Source organism: Pteropus vampyrus, unplaced genomic scaffold (assembly GCF_000151845.1).
Source record: "Pteropus vampyrus isolate Shadow unplaced genomic scaffold, Pvam_2.0 Scaffold23, whole genome shotgun sequence".
NCBI lineage: Eukaryota > Metazoa > Chordata > Mammalia > Chiroptera > Pteropodidae > Pteropus > Pteropus vampyrus.
The window spans coordinates 3,135,339-3,152,418 of NW_011888804.1; the positions used below are offsets into that span (position 1 = coordinate 3,135,339).

The 17,080-nt window shown below is 45.0% G+C and overlaps 2 protein-coding genes and 1 pseudogene across 2 annotated transcripts in view; 1 reads left to right on the forward strand and 2 right to left on the reverse strand.

Annotated features, from left to right (window-relative positions):
* The window catches only part of TRAFD1 (TRAF-type zinc finger domain containing 1), a 22,678-nt gene extending 19,847 nt beyond the window's left edge, over positions 1-2,831 (forward strand). The window contains 4 exon segments of the mRNA XM_011356053.2: positions 213-408; positions 1,081-1,405; positions 1,653-1,725; positions 1,938-2,831. Of these exon segments, the coding sequence (XP_011354355.1) occupies positions 213-408; positions 1,081-1,405; positions 1,653-1,725; positions 1,938-1,997 (654 nt within the window). The 3' untranslated portion in view covers positions 1,998-2,831.
* Positions 2,832-7,184: 4,353 nt separating this feature from the next.
* On the reverse strand, positions 7,185-7,303 carry LOC111737125 (annotated as a pseudogene).
* Positions 7,304-13,351: 6,048 nt separating this feature from the next.
* HECTD4 (HECT domain E3 ubiquitin protein ligase 4) overlaps positions 13,352-17,080 on the reverse strand; it is a 169,583-nt gene continuing 165,854 nt past the window's right edge. The window contains exons 74-76 of the mRNA XM_011356054.2: positions 16,804-16,999; positions 16,035-16,257; positions 13,352-15,524 (exon numbers count right to left, since the gene is read on the reverse strand). Coding sequence (XP_011354356.1) covers positions 15,388-15,524; positions 16,035-16,257; positions 16,804-16,999 — 556 coding nt within the window. The 3' untranslated portion in view covers positions 13,352-15,387. The remainder of the gene's footprint in view (positions 15,525-16,034; positions 16,258-16,803; positions 17,000-17,080) is intronic.

Here is a 17,080-nt window from a genome sequence, read left to right on the forward strand (position 1 = left end):
GTGTAAATACTCTACAGTCAAAATATAGACATGTTTTTCTGGGCTCTCGAGGCTCGCCCTTCCTTGATCCCTGCACAAATAAAGAGATGGCTTCGTCAGTGCCTCGGGTGCTAATGGGAATGGTTGCTCCATTCCAGATGTATTTCCTCCTAGTGCCAGGTCCTTTCTCTCAGTGGTCGTCAAAGTCCCCCCAGTAAGGTGTGTTCACCCAGCCAGCTGTCCCTCCCTCTACTGCTCTCCCAGGAATAACTCAGTCCAGAGGTACTAATTTTGTTTTTTCTCATTAGGACCAGTGTGACCAGCGCCCAGCCACAGTAAACAACCATGCGACGGAGGGGATTCCCAGACAGGATTTCCATTCTCAAGAGACCTCACCAGAGCTGCCCAAGAGGCGTGTCCGACACCAGGGTATTAGCCAGGGCGGGGCCAAAGCTGCAAGTCTGCTGCTGACTCGGGGCCGTTGATCACTCCCACCTGCCACTCCACTGGGGAGGTGGCACCTAAGTCCTGAATTACACAGCGTTGGAGGGGGTCTCGGTGGTGTAGTTGTGGTCCCATGTTAGACTGAATGCTCTTGAGTGATGGCTTTGGGGACAGCTTAGTAGAGACGTGCTTAGTAGTCAGTGTTCACTCAGCTGTGGGTCTTCTGTGTATGTACTTAGAGGATTATTTGAAGATAATTTTTAGACCTTACCGGGGCTGCCCTGGGCCCCTGCTTCTACTTGAAATTTGCTTAGGGTGCTCAGTCATCATCATCTTCATGATCCTTATTATCAAAGAGCCTCATGACGAGGCAAGTAAACTGTTTTTGAAACCCAACCACTACAAAGCCAATTAGAAATTATTTTTCAAGGTTTACTTACACACCATTGTTAAATAGTTAGAGGCTGTATTTGAGGATTCAGGTAGTAAGCGTACAGGTTGACAGAGTGTTCCCAGCCCTGTCCTGGAGATGGGCTTTCAGCAGCCTTACGCGTGAGGCAGTTGTCTTCTGCCCTTTCCTTTTGTTCCCGCCTCGGATCTAGCACTAACAGCCAGAGCAGTCTTTCCCCTAAAGCTGGTGCTCTTTTCTCTTTGCAGGAGACTTGTCTTCCGGTTATATGGACGATATCAAGCAGGAAACGGATAAAGGGCCCGCCTACCCTCTCCCTCCCAGCAGACCCATTAACAATGTGACTGCTGCCTATGACCGACTGTCGGCATCCACCTCAGGCCCCAGACCTGGCTGCCCGCCCAGCCCTCCTCGGGTACTGAAACTCAACAACTTAGACAACCAGGACAGCCGGGGGCAGAGTCAAAACAGCCATAATGGGGCTCTGGCCTCAGGGCACCCTGTTCGAAATCTCTACCCAGAAAACCTTGTGCCCTCTTTCCCTCGAGGACCTTCAGGGAGGTATGGAGCAAGGTAAGAACCAGTAGCCCAGGAGTAGAGTTTTTGAGTGGCTCGGGAGAACCCGGGAGTGTGGGCTCTGCATTTATTGTGGTCTGATTCCAAAATGTTTTTTCTCTGTCCACGGGGTGGTTTTGGTTGTTGGTTTGCTTTGTCTGCTTGCAGAGGGCCACTTTGTCAGGTTCCAGCTGGTTCTCTTCTGAGTTGTCTGACTTTTGCTCAGGGGCATCTCAGGAACTAGTTTCCAGTCCCTCTCTTTCAGCGGGAGGAGTGAAGGTGGCAGGAACTCACGGGTCACCCCCACAACTGCCGGCTATCGCAGCAGAACCGTAAAGGTAACCAGGGACCCGGGCCATGTGCTCAGTGAGGGCTCGGGTGGGTGGCGCTTGCGTGGTTCCCCAAGTCAGAGCATGAGCTGGGCATTGGCTGCTTGTGGCTGAAAGACTGTTCTTTTGGCTTTTAATGAGGCGCTTTCCTAGGAGCTTGCCGTTCACAGGGCTTTGAGGAGTGCTGCCTTTTCACTTATTTGTGTTCTGTTGTTCAACAGGCGAAACCTCCCAAGCAGCAGGGAGCCGGGGATGCAGAGGAGGAAGAGGAGGAGGAGTAGTGGTGTCTGCAGAGAACCCTCCGCTGGGTCTCGCTCCTCTGCACAGCTGCACCCGCCATGGTGCGGGCCGCCTCGGGCTCTGCGGGGAGGGGGAATTTTACAGATTTTAACTTCTTCTAGTTTATGGCCATTTTGTGTCTTTTGAGATTGTGCTGTGGGAGTTTCCGGGTGTGAGGGAGGGTCAGCGGGGAGGCTGCTGAGAATTACTTCAGCTTTAGCTGCTGCCTTTTGGCAGCTGGGATGCAGGTTACAGCCTTAGCCCACCAGGGCTCCATCTTTTGACATATCGTCACCACTGCTTCTTGGTGCTGTGCAGTCCTGGTGGAAAGAAGAGAGGGTTCTGGAAACCTGGTACCCACCAGTGAAGTGATTCTCTTCCCTGCAGGGGCCTAAATTGGGGGACTTTGGGTAACCTGTGTACTGCCCCTCCCCACGCTAGAATGTGGGCCTCTGCTGTGTGCGGAGGAGCCCGGGCAAGTGTTCAGGCCAGTTGCAATATAAGTTAGGATTGAGGCTTTTGGAGATGAGTTGAGCTGGAGGTGAGCGGATTAGAACAATCTTCTTTGGCGTTTGGCATTACTGCCTTCTGTTTCTGGTGACGAGCATGGCTCCTTTGTCTTTGCTGCCTTCCGATGGAGAAGGCGGGTGACGCCTGTCCCCGCCAGTGTCGTGCCGGGTTCCGCCCTGATTCGGGCTGAGCCCGAGCGAGCTCCATGGCTTGCTCTGAAGACCAAGTATCAGAGCCCCCATCACCCTCTTTTTATTTTATTATAATTATTATAATTACTAACATTCTTGTAATAGAAATAAAGTTTGTACTTGGAGTTCAGCTGAGTCTTGTAGTACCTTCTCCTGTGCACTCTGTGGAGACCTCAGGGAGGCAGAGTGGTGGGCTGGAGTCGGCCCTGAGGTATGGGAGAAGGCGCGCACGACTGGGCTTTCTCTGCTTCAGCTCCAGCGTGAGCTCCTCTCAGTGCAAGACAGTCAAGGTACAGTTTTCTCTTTTATTGGACTTTTAAGGAACTGACAGGTTGCCCCAGCTCTGGTGATGATTTGCGGTGGGAGTCGGGGCTTTCTCCGACTCGACACGGAAAGGCAGATTCGTCAAAAGCGTCAATACTGAGAGAGTAGTTGAGCCTAAGTAGAGTTTTCCATCACCCCTCAGCACCTCACAGTCTGCACAGGACCATCTGGCGCCTTGGGTCATTTTGAGTTCGTTTGTTTTTCTCCTAACAACATAGGGGGATTAGGAAAGGTAGGAAGAATTGGCCCATTTTATAGGTGGGAAGGAGTGACTTGCATAAGGCTATGCAGCTAATTCATGACAGAGTGACTTACATAAGGCTATGCAGCTAATCCAATCCAGGTCTGAATTATACTAAGAAAGAAACTGGACCAAAAAAAGAATATATTGTAGGTTTATATACTTAATGTCATTTATAACTCAGTAAAAACCTCCAGCAGTAAGCTCAGGAAGACCTTCATGTCTCAGGAAGGAGGCCAGGATTGAGAGACTTGGGCTACTTCTGGCATCCCTGAAATCCCCCTGAGACTTCCAAAGATGTGGGGAGAAGGATCCTCTCCCAGCCGGAGCAGAGAATAATCTCATTGCCCGTAATTTTTGTTTGTTTGTGGGGTGGTAGTAGTAGACCTGAGAGGAAAACTCTTTCCCTTCCTTTGGTTGGACGTTTAATTTATTGGCTTAAAAAGGTGTTCAATCATATTTCCTTATTTTTAAAATACCTGTAAAACCTTACTGATAGATACCTCTCATTCCTGTTGGGAATTTGTGTATTTTTTCCTTATCTATTTGGTTAGAGCAGGGATCCCCAAACTTTTTCATTATAAAAGGCTAAATAGTAAATATTTAAGACTTTGCAAGCTATATAGGTTCTATTGCAACTACTCAACAATGCTTTTATAAAGTGTAGCCATGGACAATACACAAACGAATGGGTGAGACTTCCAATAAAACTTTATTAACAAAAACAGGCAGCTGATTATGGGCCATGGCATGGCAGCCTCTGGGTTAGAGATGTATCAATTTTATTGATCTCAAAAGTCAACTTTGGTGCTTTTGATTTTCTTTGCTGCTTTTCTGCTTCCATTTCACTGATTTTCTTTCTAATCTGTTATTTCCTTTCTTCTACTTACTTTGAGCTTAATTTTTTTCATTTTCTAGTTTAAGGTCAAAACTAAGGTCACTGATGTGAGACCTTTTCTAATGTGTTTAGTGCTATTAATTTTCCTTTAAGAAGTGCTTTCTTTCCCTGTATCTCAAACTTAGATTTCTCTTCATTTTCATTCAGTTCAAAATACTTTGATTTTTTTCTTTGACTTATGTATGGACTGTTCATTAGTATATAACTTAGTTTCCAATTATTTGGATATATCCCAGATTTTTGTTAATTTGTTTTATTAATTTCACTGTGGTCAGAGAATATACTTTATATGACTTGAATCTTTTAAAATTTATTGAGACTTGTTTTATTCCCTAGAATAGTCTCCAGGCCATAAATATTCTGTATGCACTTGGAAATTTACATTGTTTTGTTTGGATGGAGTGTTGTTATATGAATGGCAGGTAGGTCATATTGGTTGATAGTGTTCTTCAAGCCTTTATGTCCTAACTGATTTTTTCTTTACTTGTTCTACCAGTTATTGTGAGGGGAGGCTATTCTAAATCTTACTATAATAGAGGATTGTCTGCGTTTATAATTCTGTAATTTGTTTCATTATTTTGAATCCCTGTTACATGTATAAACACTTAAGAATAGTAATAGTTATGCTCTTGTTTAATTTGTCCCTTTATTTTATGACCTGTATTTGTAATATTTGCTCTAAAATATACTTCAATATAGCAATATTAATCATTAATATTAATTTGCATTCCTCATCTTTTTGTGTTAGCCTAGTGCATCTTTTTCCATCATTTTACTTTTATGCTATTTGTATCTATATATTTAAAGTGGATTTCTCAGAGGCAGCATATAGTGTGGGGTTTGGGTAAACCTGACATCTCTGTCTTTTAATCAGGATGTGTAGACCATTTACATTTAATGTGGTTATTGATGTGTTGGGTTTAAAATTTTGTTTTATTTCCTTTTTCCTCTTTTTTTTGCTTTCTTTTGAATACTTTTATGATTTCATTTACCTCCTCTGTTATCTTAATAGTTTTTATTGTATTATTTAAGTAGGAATTTTAGGGTTCATAATTTAACCCCTTTTAACTTATCAGTCTGCCGTCAAGCGGTATTATACCACTTCGTGTTTGGTATTCCAAAGCATATTTCATTTCTTTCCTCTTAACCTTTGTGCTATTTTCATACATTTATTTCTGTATTTGCTATAAATCCCCAATATAGTGTTTTGTTTAAACAGTCAGTTATCTTTTAAAGAGCTTTAAATGAGGAAAATGTCTTTATTTTCCCAAGTAGTTACTATTTTGGTGCTCTTTATTTCTTTCTGTAGATTCAGATTTCCATCTGGTGTTTTCCTTCCTGCTGAAGGACTTCTCTTAACTTTTTGTGGTGCAAGTCAGCTGGTGATGAATTCTTTTAGCTTTTCTTTATCTGTAAAGTTCCTTACTTCTTCACTAAAAAAGTGTGGTAAAATAAATCTAACATGAAATTTAACATTTTCATTATTTCAAAGCATGTAACTAGGAGGCACTAAGTACTTTCAGAATATTGTACAACTGTCACCACTATCTAGAGAATTTTTCCTCTTAAAAGGAAACCCCAAACCTAGTAAGCACTCACTCCCCAACCATGAATCTCATTTCTGTGCCTAGGGACTTGCCAATTCTCTCCTTCACTATTTGAAAGATATGTTTGCCAGGTCTAGAATTCTAGGTTGATAGCTCCCCTTCCCTGCCCCCATGTACTTTAAATGTGTTGATATATCTTCTTGCACTGGTTCTATTGAGGGACCTACCGTCTTAATCTTTGTTCCTGTGTACATAATGTGTCTAATATAGTTTTAAGATATTCTCTTTGTCACAGTTTAAGCAGTTCGTGATGTACCTTTGTGTAGTCTGTGACAGTAAGGACATTTACAATGTTCTGCAACAATCACCACCAGCCATCTTTTTGTTTCTTGTGTTTTCAGTTCATTAAGCTTCTTGTATCTTTGAGTTTATAGTTTTCAATCAGTTTTGGAAAAAATTTCAGCCATTATTTCTTCAGACTTTTTTTATAACTACCAATTCTATCACTTGTTTAATTTCTGGGTCGGTTTCAACTGAATTTTCTGGGTCCTATTTTATTGCTTCTTTTCATGTCTGGTGGTTTTTGATTAGATGCCAGACATTCTTAATTTTACCTACTTGGGTGCTGAGTAATTTTGTATTCCTAAATATTCTTGAGCTTTGTTCTCATACTTGATTCCTTAGAAACAGTTGGATCCCTCTGGATCAAACTTCTGCATTTTATTAGGTGGGACCTGAACAGTGATTAGCCTAGGGCTAATTTTGCTCCACTACTAAGGCAGAACTGATGCCTCATAAATTGTAACGTTTTCCACACTGGCTAGTGGAAACAGAAACTATTTCCCGTCCTTTGCCACCTCTAATTCTTTTGGCTGGTTCTTTTCCCAGCCTCTGGCAGTTCTCTCACATGCACGAGCCTCTTGAACTCAGCTGGTGGGTACTTGAGTAGACTGCTATCTGGAGTGCTCTCTCTCTGCAACTCTCTCTCCTCTGGTCCTCCGTCCTTCCCCCCAGTTGCTGTGGTCTACTTGGATGCCTTGTCTTCTCAGCCCAGGTAGACTGTTGGGTTTTACTTTGGGTGCCCTCCTCCCTTTGCTGCTATCTGAAAACTCTGTCCAGACAATGATAGGGCCCTGCACATTTGTTTCTCTTCTCTGATCTCTGTCGTTCATTGCCTGATGCCCAGTGTCTTGAGAACCATTTGTTAAGAAGTGTCCTGAAAGCATCACTTTAGCTTTCTAGAGTGTATAAAGTCTGACACCATTCTGATCTGCATGTAACTCATTTTTTCCCTTTAAAGCATTTTAGGATGTCTGTCCCTGGTATTTTAAATTTCCCCATGTTGTATATTGGTGTGGATTCTTTTAACATACATACATACGTACGTACATACATTTATTTTTTAGGTGAGGCAGTACTTGGTTGACCTCAGATCGCAAGGACCTTTTCAGCTTACAATCCCTTTTTTTTATTTTTTACGCCTACAGCGCCTGGTCTTCCTAGGTGGTCTCCCATCCAAGTACTCTCCAGGCCCGACCCCGCTTAGCTTCCGAGATCAGACGGGATTGGGCTTGTTCAGGGTGGCGTGGCCATAGACTCTTATCATTTAAAGAGCACTTAGCACTTTCTGTGTGGAAACTCATGTGTCCTTAAGTTTTTCAGAGTTTGCTCCTGTTTTCTCCTTTCTTTGCAGAATTACAGTTATAGTTGGATGCTGACCCTCTTAGACTGATCATTTGTTTTATGTTGTCTTATTGCCTTTGAGAGATTTCTTCAACTTTATCCTTTCACCCTTATCTTTCTGATATTTTCTAAAACCTTTGTCTTTTATCCTCTTGCAGCCTCCCCCCCCTTACTTAACGGATGCAGTTACTTTCTTATACCTTGTACCATAGTTGTTTCTTGGGTACGTTCTTCTATCTGTATTGTTTATTTCCTGAGCGTTTTTTTTTTTGTTCTGGTATTTTATGTTGTAGACATTTCCACAAACCTCAGATGCTTCTTGGCTGGCTGTATATTTAAGAGTGGAGCATATAGGTGATGAGAAGCTCTTAAACTGTTCACTTTCCTGGCATTTTCACTGGAGAGCCCCAGGTGTTAGTATCACGTGGGTCTTTTCTCTGGGTTAGGTCAGAGAAGGGGCTTTGGCTTGCTGTACAAACCTGGGGTAGGGCTGGAGTTGTGAGCTTTTCAGGTGGTTTTTCTAGAGTATAACTTCTGGCTGCTTGTAGGGTGGTAGAGACTTGAACTTCTACTTGCATGAATTTTCAATCCTTGTTTTTCCCTGGCACAATGGTCCTCCTCTTTACGGTGTGTTTTGGTTATTTTTTTAAAGTAAGTTGCAAATAAGCTTACTTCGTATGATGTGCTCTTGCTAAGTCATTTATTATATCAGCTGTCCTCTCTCAGAAATTGTGGATTGAAATAATTTCTTTTGGTTTCATGAATATGGAATGTGTGCTTTTCTTGATTGCCTCATTTTGGTGTACTTGTATTTTTAAGAAACCATCCATTCGGTGTAATGTCCCTGCAGGAAAGTACAGCTCAGTGTGAACACCTATCTGTCACCACCACACAAATCAAAAAACAGTATTACCAAGACACTGGAACACCCGTCATGCTCCCTCCAGCCACCACCCCTTCTCTAGGACCCAAAATAACCAGTCTTGACATTTTATTACTGTTATTTTTGACTTTTCAACATTATTTAAATGAACTCATCATTAAGTACTCTTATGCCTGGCTTCTTGTACTGATCACTGTGTGTTTATGACTCATCTATATTGTAGCATGTAGCTAGTTTTCCTTCTTGTACAGTTCCATTTTGTGCCATAATTTATGCTGCTGTTGAGGGTCCCCCACCTTGTTTCTAGTTTCAGCTGTTAGCATTATTGCTGCTGTGAGCATTCTGGTATGTGGTCTTTTGGTGAATGAGTGTGTGGCTGTTGGATTTACACCTGTTGGACTTTCTGGGCACGGGATGTGTAGGAGATAGTTATAGTTTTCTAAAGTAGTCATTGGTTACAGCCCCACAGCAGTGGCTGAAAGCCCTGTTGGTGCCACATCTTCCCTGTCTTGTCTTTTCAGTCCTTTTGGTGCTGGTGTTTTCTTGTTGCGATTTTCATGTTGGATGGTGTAAGATTGAATATCTTTACGTGTTAAGAGGCAGCTCAGATGGACTCAACCGTCCGGGCGAGCAGGAGAACCCTTGCTGTGCTCCACAGGGCAGAGCGCTGAGGTATCTCACTCCTTAGCTTCCGGTGTCTAACAGCGCTCTTCTCTGCTGTGCGTGGTGGTTTTGCTCCCTGTTTCCAGCACCCTGAAGCAACAGAAGGAAACTTGCTTCTTCATCTAAGAGGGTTCTTGCTCTTTCTATAATAAAGACAGGTGGACACTTCCACTGAAAGTTAGCACTTACTAAGTACAAGGAAGGTCGGGTTAAGAGAATGAGAATTAAGTGAGGGCTCCCACAGATCAGTAGTAGGATAAGCGAGTAAAGGAGATTGACTGGGTTCTCAGTGAAGACCCCAGGGCTCCCTGGGGTTGGGGGTGGCAGGGGACAGCTCTGTAAGAAGAGGGCAGAGCACTGATCTTGGAAAATAGTGCTGAGTCTTTAACTCTTCCCTGCACAAAGTACAGTTGAGAGTTGAATAACATTGGGGTAGTGGTGCCAACCACCTATGCAGTCGATGTGCGTATAACTCAGGTCAGCTTCTGCACCCTAGGGTTCCTAACTGCCAGGTGACCTTGAGTGGGTTTGAGTTGCTTGGCTCATTTGCAAAAAAAAAAAAAAAAAGTCCACACATAAGTGAACTCACGCAGTCCAACCCACAATGTCTAGGATCAACTGTAGTCCTAAAGAAGGATCTGGTCTAAGAATGGCCCAGAGTTTTCCAGTGACACAGTCCATTTGAGGAAAATTGTCACACCAGTACAAGAGCACATAGCTTGGCTCCAGGATAAGGAATGGGTGGAACATGCAGTGTTAGGTTTAGCGTTGACCTTGGATTTCTCTCCTGTCAATCATACTTTCTATATGAAAACCGCAGACTCAAGGGGTCGAGTTGGGGGACTGCGTAGTTCATGAGCATAATGGGGTAAGAATCACATCTACTGTAGAGACCATAATTACACTTTAATTTCTAGCCACTTGGAGGCACTTAGGTATCAGAGCCATTCAAGCATACCCGCCTTTGAATCTTAGCAGTAGATACAGAGCTCAAAACAAGAACTCGTCAGAAATGAAGAACGCAATAACTGAAATGAAGGATACACTAGAGCATCTAGTGTATCTCCAACCTTTTGACCCCAGGGACCGGTGCTCCTATGAGAATCTAACGTCTGGTGATCTGAGGTGGAGCTGAGGTGGTGATGCTAGCGCTGGGGAGTGGACGCAAATAAAGATGAAGCTTCACTTGCCTGCTGTTTACTTTTCTGCTGTGGGGCCTGGTTCCTAGAAGGCCACAGATTGGTTACTGGTCCATGCCCTTGGGGTTTGGGGACCCTTAAGTAGAGGGAATCAGTAGCAGGTTAGATAAAGTAGAGGATCGAATCAGTGATCTGGAAGACAAGGCAGTGGAAAACACCCAACCAGAAGAGCAAAAAGAAAAAGGAATTTTTAAAAAAGGGGTAGTTTAAGGCAGGGTTCCCCAACCCTCGGGCTGTGGACTAGTATCAGTCTGTGGCCTGTTAGGAACCGGGCTGCAGAGCAGAAGGTGAGCAGGGGTGAGCCAGCAAAGCTTCATTTGTATCTTCAGGTGCTCTCCAGTGTTAGCATGACTGCTTCAGCTCCACCTCAGATCACCAGGCACTAGATTCTCATAGGAACACCGGTCCCTGGTGCCAAAAAGGTTGGGGACTGCTGGTTTAAGGGACCTCTGGGACAACATCAAGCATATCAACATTCACATCACAGGAGTATGAGAGGAGAGAGGAGAGAGCAGGGAATTGAAAACCTATTTGAAGAAATAATGACAGAATTTCCCCAACCTGGTGAAGGAAACAGGCAGACAACCCCAGGAAGCGCAGAGTCCCAAACAAGATGAACAGAGAGACCCACACCAAGACATAAATGCCAAAGGTTAAGGACAAAGAATCTTAACTGTAGCAAGAGAAAAGCATTTATGTACAAGGAAGCTCCTGTAAGACTGTCAGCTGATTTCTCAACAGAAACTTTGCAGACCAGAAGGGATTGGGACAGAACATGCAAAGTGATGAAAAACAACCAGGATTACGCAGTAGGGCTGTCATTTAGAATCACAGTAGTTTCCCGGGCCAGGAAAAGCTAATGGGGTTCATCACCACTAAACCTGAAATGTTAAAGGCGATTCTATAAGAAGAAAAGTATGAAAAATATGAATTGGAAAACAGGAAAAAATTCTGACAAAGGCAAACAGTAAAAACAATATCAACCAACTACAAAGCTAGTACAAAGGTTAAAAGGCAAAAGAAGGAAGATCTATGTAATCACAACAATAAATTAACAGACACACAAAAGTAAAAAAATGACAAAAACAAATGGGGAAAATTGTGATTTTAGAATGTGTTTCAACTTAAGCAACCATCAACTTAAACTACTAAACATAGCTAGGTATGTATGAAGCACAGGGTAACCACAAACCAAAAATCTACAATACACAAGAAAGAAAGAGGAATCCAAACAACACTATAGAATGTCAACATACGAGGGAAGAGAGCAAGAGTCTAAAGGAGCAGAGAACTACAAAAACAATCACAAAACAATAAGATAGCAGTAATACATACCTATCATTAAATGTAAAATAAAAAGACATAGGGTGACTGAATAGATAAAAATATACCCTTGTCATCTACAAGAGACTGCCCCCACCCCGACTTCAGATTGAAAGATGCACATTGACAAAGGAATGGAAAAAAATATTTCATGAAAATGGAAATGAAAAAAAAAAGCTGGGGAAGCAATACTTATTTCAGGTAAAATAAAACAGGCTGTAACGAGACAAAAAAAAAAATAGCATTTCACAATAATAAAGGCATCCAACGAGAGGATGTAACTCTTGTAAACATTTGTGCACCCAATGTAGGAGCACCTAAATATATAAAGCAAATACTGATGGACACAGAGGGAGAGAGTGACAGTAATACAGTCGTAGCAGGGGACTTTACCATCCCACTGACGTCAATGGATAGTTCATCCAGACAAAATTAAAAAGGAAACAGTGGCCTTAAAATGACAAAACAGCATGGCACTGACATTAAAAAACAAACAAACAAACATATAGTCAATGGAACAGAATAGAGAGAGCCAGAAATGAACCCACAACTATATGGTCAATTAGTCTGATAAAAGAGCAAGAATATACAATGAAGTAAAGACAGTCTCTTCAATGCAAAAAAAAAAACAAAAAACAAAACACCAGACCACTTTCTTACACCATACATATACAACAATAAACTCAAAATAGATTAAAGACTTAAATGTAAGACTTGAAACCATAAAATTCCTAGAGGAAAAATATTGGCAGTAAACGCCCTGACATCGCTCTAATATTTTTTTGGCTATGTCTCCTTGGGCAAGGGAAACAAGAAAAAATAAATAGGACATCAAACTAAAAATTTTGCACAGTGAAAGAAGCCCATCAATAAAACCAAAAGACAACCTACTGAATGGGAGAAGATATTCGCCAATGATACATTCGGTAAGGGATTAATATCCAAAATATATAAATAATGCATCCAACTTAACACCAAAAAACAATTTGATTAAAAAATGGGCAGAAAGACCTGACACATATGGCCAAGAGTATGAAAAGATGCTCAACATCATGAATTATCAGGGAAATGCAAACTGAATCTCCAACGTCTCACCTCACACTTATCAGAATGGGTATCAGAGAAATCAACAAGTGTTGGTGAGAATGTGCAGAAAAGGGACCCCATGCGCACTGTTGCTATGATCGCAAATTGATACAGCCGCTGTGGAAAACAGTATGGAGGCTCTTCAAAAAATTAAAAGTAGAACTTCCATATGACCCAGCAATCCCACTTCTGGTTATTTATCCAAAGAAATCCAAAACACTAATTTGAAAAGATATACGCACTTCTGTGTTCACTGTACCATTATTTACAATAGCCAAGATTTGGCAGCAACTTAGGTGTCCATCGATAGACAAATGGAAAAAGATGATGTGGTACATATATACAATGGAATACTACTCAGCCACAAAAAAATGGAAATCTTGCCATTTGCAACCACATAGATGGACCTATATGCTAAGTGAAATAAGGCGGAGAAAGACAAATACCATATGATCTCACTTATATGCGGAATCTCAAAAGCAAAACAAAGAAAAAAACCCCTCACATTCAGAGAACACATTGATGGTCGCCAGAATGGGAGTGGGGTTGGGAGGATGAGTGAAAAAGGTGAAGGGATTAAGAAGTATAAATTGCCAGTTATAAAAATAGTAATGGCGATGTAAAGTACAACATAGGGAATATAGACAATAATGTAATAGTATGTGGTGTCAGGTGAGTACTAAACTTTACCAGGGTGTTTACTTCATAAGTTATGTAACTGTCTAATCACTATGCTGTACACCTGAAATTAATATACTGAATGTCAATTGAAAAAATGAATTTAAAAGAGTAGATGATCACACAACTCTTAGGATAAATCAAAATTAGATGAAGGTTATTTATTGGTGCAATTCTTTTCCTGTAGTGAGCTTCCTTTACACAGCCATGGTGTAAATAGCATCAAATTGAATGAAAAGTTTGTTAAATGCAACCATAAATAATTATAATAAATATACATCAAGTAACTTTACAGCACACGTTTTTTAGGGCCAAGGTTTGGATTTGTCTGGACCTCAATGTGCTCTCTGGGAGAAGCAATCACGTTAGCAGCAGTATCTTACTCACAGCTGTCATCTAATCAAGTGATGGGCCAACAGAAGCTTCCCGCACCCGTCCTGGGGAGGTAGCTGACAGTTCTGGGTCCATTCAAGGAATGGGAAGGATTGGAGGGGACCAAGAATTTAAAAATACAGGAGGAAGAACCACTTCTAATAAATCCAAAGGCTCTTTCATTATGCAGAAATGAAATAAGAGGATCCTTGTCAGGACTACATCCTGCTGCGACCCCCAGTTAAGGGGGCTGGGGCCCCGGGAGGCGGCGGCCAACCACATTCCTTCCAGGTAAGGGAACTGCAGGCAGTTACCTCTAGACAGTGATCCTGCATCACATGGAAGTGACGCGACCGGACGGTTAATCCGGGTTTCTGTTTCTGTAGGTTAGGGAATCTTTTCTACAATGGTCCTTAATGCAATTCCTAGGAATAACGGGGTGACGGGTGCTATCGGCTCTAACTCTAAAATCCACACCCTCCATCAGGCCAGGCCCGCAGGGAGGGGGGTGCCGCACCTCCCTTTCTCACCAGCATTTACGCTCCAGAGCCGCCTAGCAGCGCTCACTCAGAACTTTAGTATTCACAATATTATACAATAAATACAGTGATGTGATTCTGTGAACTGGCAAGGCCCAAAATGACAGTGTCCAACAAGATGACATATGCTGCTCTTGAACAAAGTACCTGGACAGAGACTTCTTTGGGGCACAAACGCAGGGGGCAGTGGCTGAGCCTGGAGCAGCCCAGCCCTGGTGCGCACACTGGGCGGCGAGGGGGTTGCTGGGTGAGCCCAGCCAGAGGGGCAGAGGGACGCCCCCACTTGCATTTCCATCCGGACTGGAAGGGTCTCAGTCACCGAAGTAGACCCCGAGCTGAGCAGAGCACCTCAGACAGCTCTTTTTGAAATGGGTGTGTGGCCCTTGGAGAAAGGGCCGTTTGAGCACAGAAGTGGGGCAGGCTTGAGTCGTGTGCTTTCCTGGTCAATCCGTCTCAGAAAAAGGTCCCCACTCGAGCACTGTCCCTCCGACTCCGGGTGTCCGCTCACCTAGAGCTGGGACGCACCTGGCCTGGCTCTGAACCAAGGTCGGGAATGACCCCTTTTGTCTCCTGCCCCGACGAGCTCTCGGGGGAGCTGTCAGACCAGGGCCCCAGAAGAGACGGAAAGCAGAGAGGGGTCGTCTGGGTGGGAAGGGACAGGGGACACCACGGGCTTTTCCTTAGAAAAACCCAGACCATAAACAAGGTTCTAGCTGGAAGATTAACGTATAAACCTCCACGTTTGGGTAGCTGGCTTAACCATTTCGAGATGGAAGGAGGCCTGCAGGCGCCGCGTCCAGCAGCTCCGGCCGAGGCGGGAGGGCCGGCTGCCCGCAGGCTTGTCTGTGGAGCTGCCCTGCAGAAGGAGCAAGGAGCGGCGCCCTTTGCGGCGATGGCATTCCACCCCAGCTTCCTGCGGGGTGGTTCTGCGATGTGCAACCTGCGGGCCTCAGGGCATCAGAATCCGGTGGCCACGAAGGACAATGTCCAGGAAGATCAAATGAGACACAAACCGGGAACTAAACTATCCTACGAACATACCATAAACAGGTAGCAAAAGAACCCACCACGAAACGTACAAATACAGAAGGTTAAGTAAGTCCTCCAGGGGGCCCTGGAATGTGGACACAAGTTCAGAAAAGCAAATCTCGCCAACCCCTCACGCAGGGCCCTGGAGGGACGTGCCTGCAGTCGCAGGCTTCCCAAGCCGGCAGAGCGGTGCCTCGGTGACAGCCTAACTCTGGGGCTCCCTCCCTCAGCCACTTAGCGGGTCTTCGCGGTAGTGAATGGCACAACGAAGTTTTTCCAGCATGATTTCCAGAGAGGAGTACTGGGGAAGCTTGATCATGAACATGCAGGTCTCCACGCGGATGTAGCGCGAGTCTGGGGAACCTACCGGAAAAACACAGGGGCCCGCGTTAAAGGGCTGGGCTAGGATCCCAGGAGGCCTGGCTGGCCCCTCCCACGGGCCAGGGGGATGAGGGCACAGTAGCCTGGGGTGAGGCAGGAGAAGATTCCAGATGGGAAAAGGGCAGGGACAACAGCACAGGCACCAGACTGCTGACCAGTGAGGGAATCTGTTTGCAGATAGGTTTGTCTGATAAGCAAAGGGTTCTGTTTTAATTATTTTTCTGCATTTAAAAGTTGAAAAATTAAAACAATTCTGGATTTTTAGCTTTTAAACATAATGGAATATATGTCAACATCGGGCCTGTACTGCCACGCGGTGAAGGTCGGGTCTGGGAGGCACGTGACCCTGGACCTGTCCCTCATTTACATTTGGGTTTTGGTGCTTGGGGTCGCATGTCCATTGTTCACTCTTCCTCATGCAGGGCGCAGCTCCCAACTTGAGAGGCGGGCCTGTGTGTCCTCACTTGGAGCATGACCAGGGGAGGGCAGTACCTGCTGTGCCATCCGGTGGGGCGATCTTCATGGGGTACGGGGGCACGTGGGCTGTGTCGGGGCCCCCGTCTTTGCAGGGGCAGGTGAACGGGATGCGCTCCTGGTTGCAGGCAAACTTGATGAACTTGCACAGCTCCTCCTGGGCAAACATCTCCAGTGCCCCCCAGAAGAACTCGATGTGCTGGTCTGTCTCCATCAGCCCCACCTGGTACATGGTGTGGGCCTGGGGAAGAAAGAAGCAGCGCCACTGCTAACCCAGGGCCTCCCCAGGGTGGGCCCAACCCCAGACAGGGTGCGGCCGGGAAATGATGGCCAAGGGACACGGGGAGGTTCGGTGACGACGATCACCGCAAAGGCAGTTGTATCAGTGCTGGTCTATGGCCTGGGCACCAGGCCTGGCAGCAGGGACTGTACGTATGGTACCCCTTTGACCCCACTGGGCAGGTCTTCTCACCATACCCAGCAGAGGTAAAGTGACAGGCACAAGGTCTCCTAGCTGGCAAGGCCAGGAGCAGGCCAGGCTGAGGAGTGGAGGAGTCTTGGCAAGAATGTGCGTCACCTCGTGATGGTGGCTTACAGCATGGGCTCTGGAGTCAGGCAATCTGGGTAGAGTTTGACTCTGCCATTTGCTGGCTGTGTGACCTTGGGTAAGTGCCTTCTCTCGTAGCTTCCGTGAACTCAGCTGTGAGGTGGGGATTAGCACAGCCCCTCCCGCATGTGAAGAGGACAGAGTGCTGGGCCACAGAAGGTGCTGTGACAGACCACTGACCTTGAGGAACTCGAGGTTGATGTAAGGGAGGCCGCAGGTCCGCAGCTCCATCTCCAGTGGGCTGAGCGTGGTGAGCAGCTGCAGGGGGATGATGGAGCCCAGGCCGGCCCGCACCGCCGTCACACACTCGTCATTCTGCAGCTCCCGCAGCCGCAGGCTCCTGATGGCTGCTGCGTAGATGTCCTTGTTCTCCCACCTGTGGGGTACGGTTGGGGGCGGGGTAGGGAGAGGTGAGGGAGGGCGCTCGTGGGGTTGCTCCTAGGTGCCCAGTTACCCA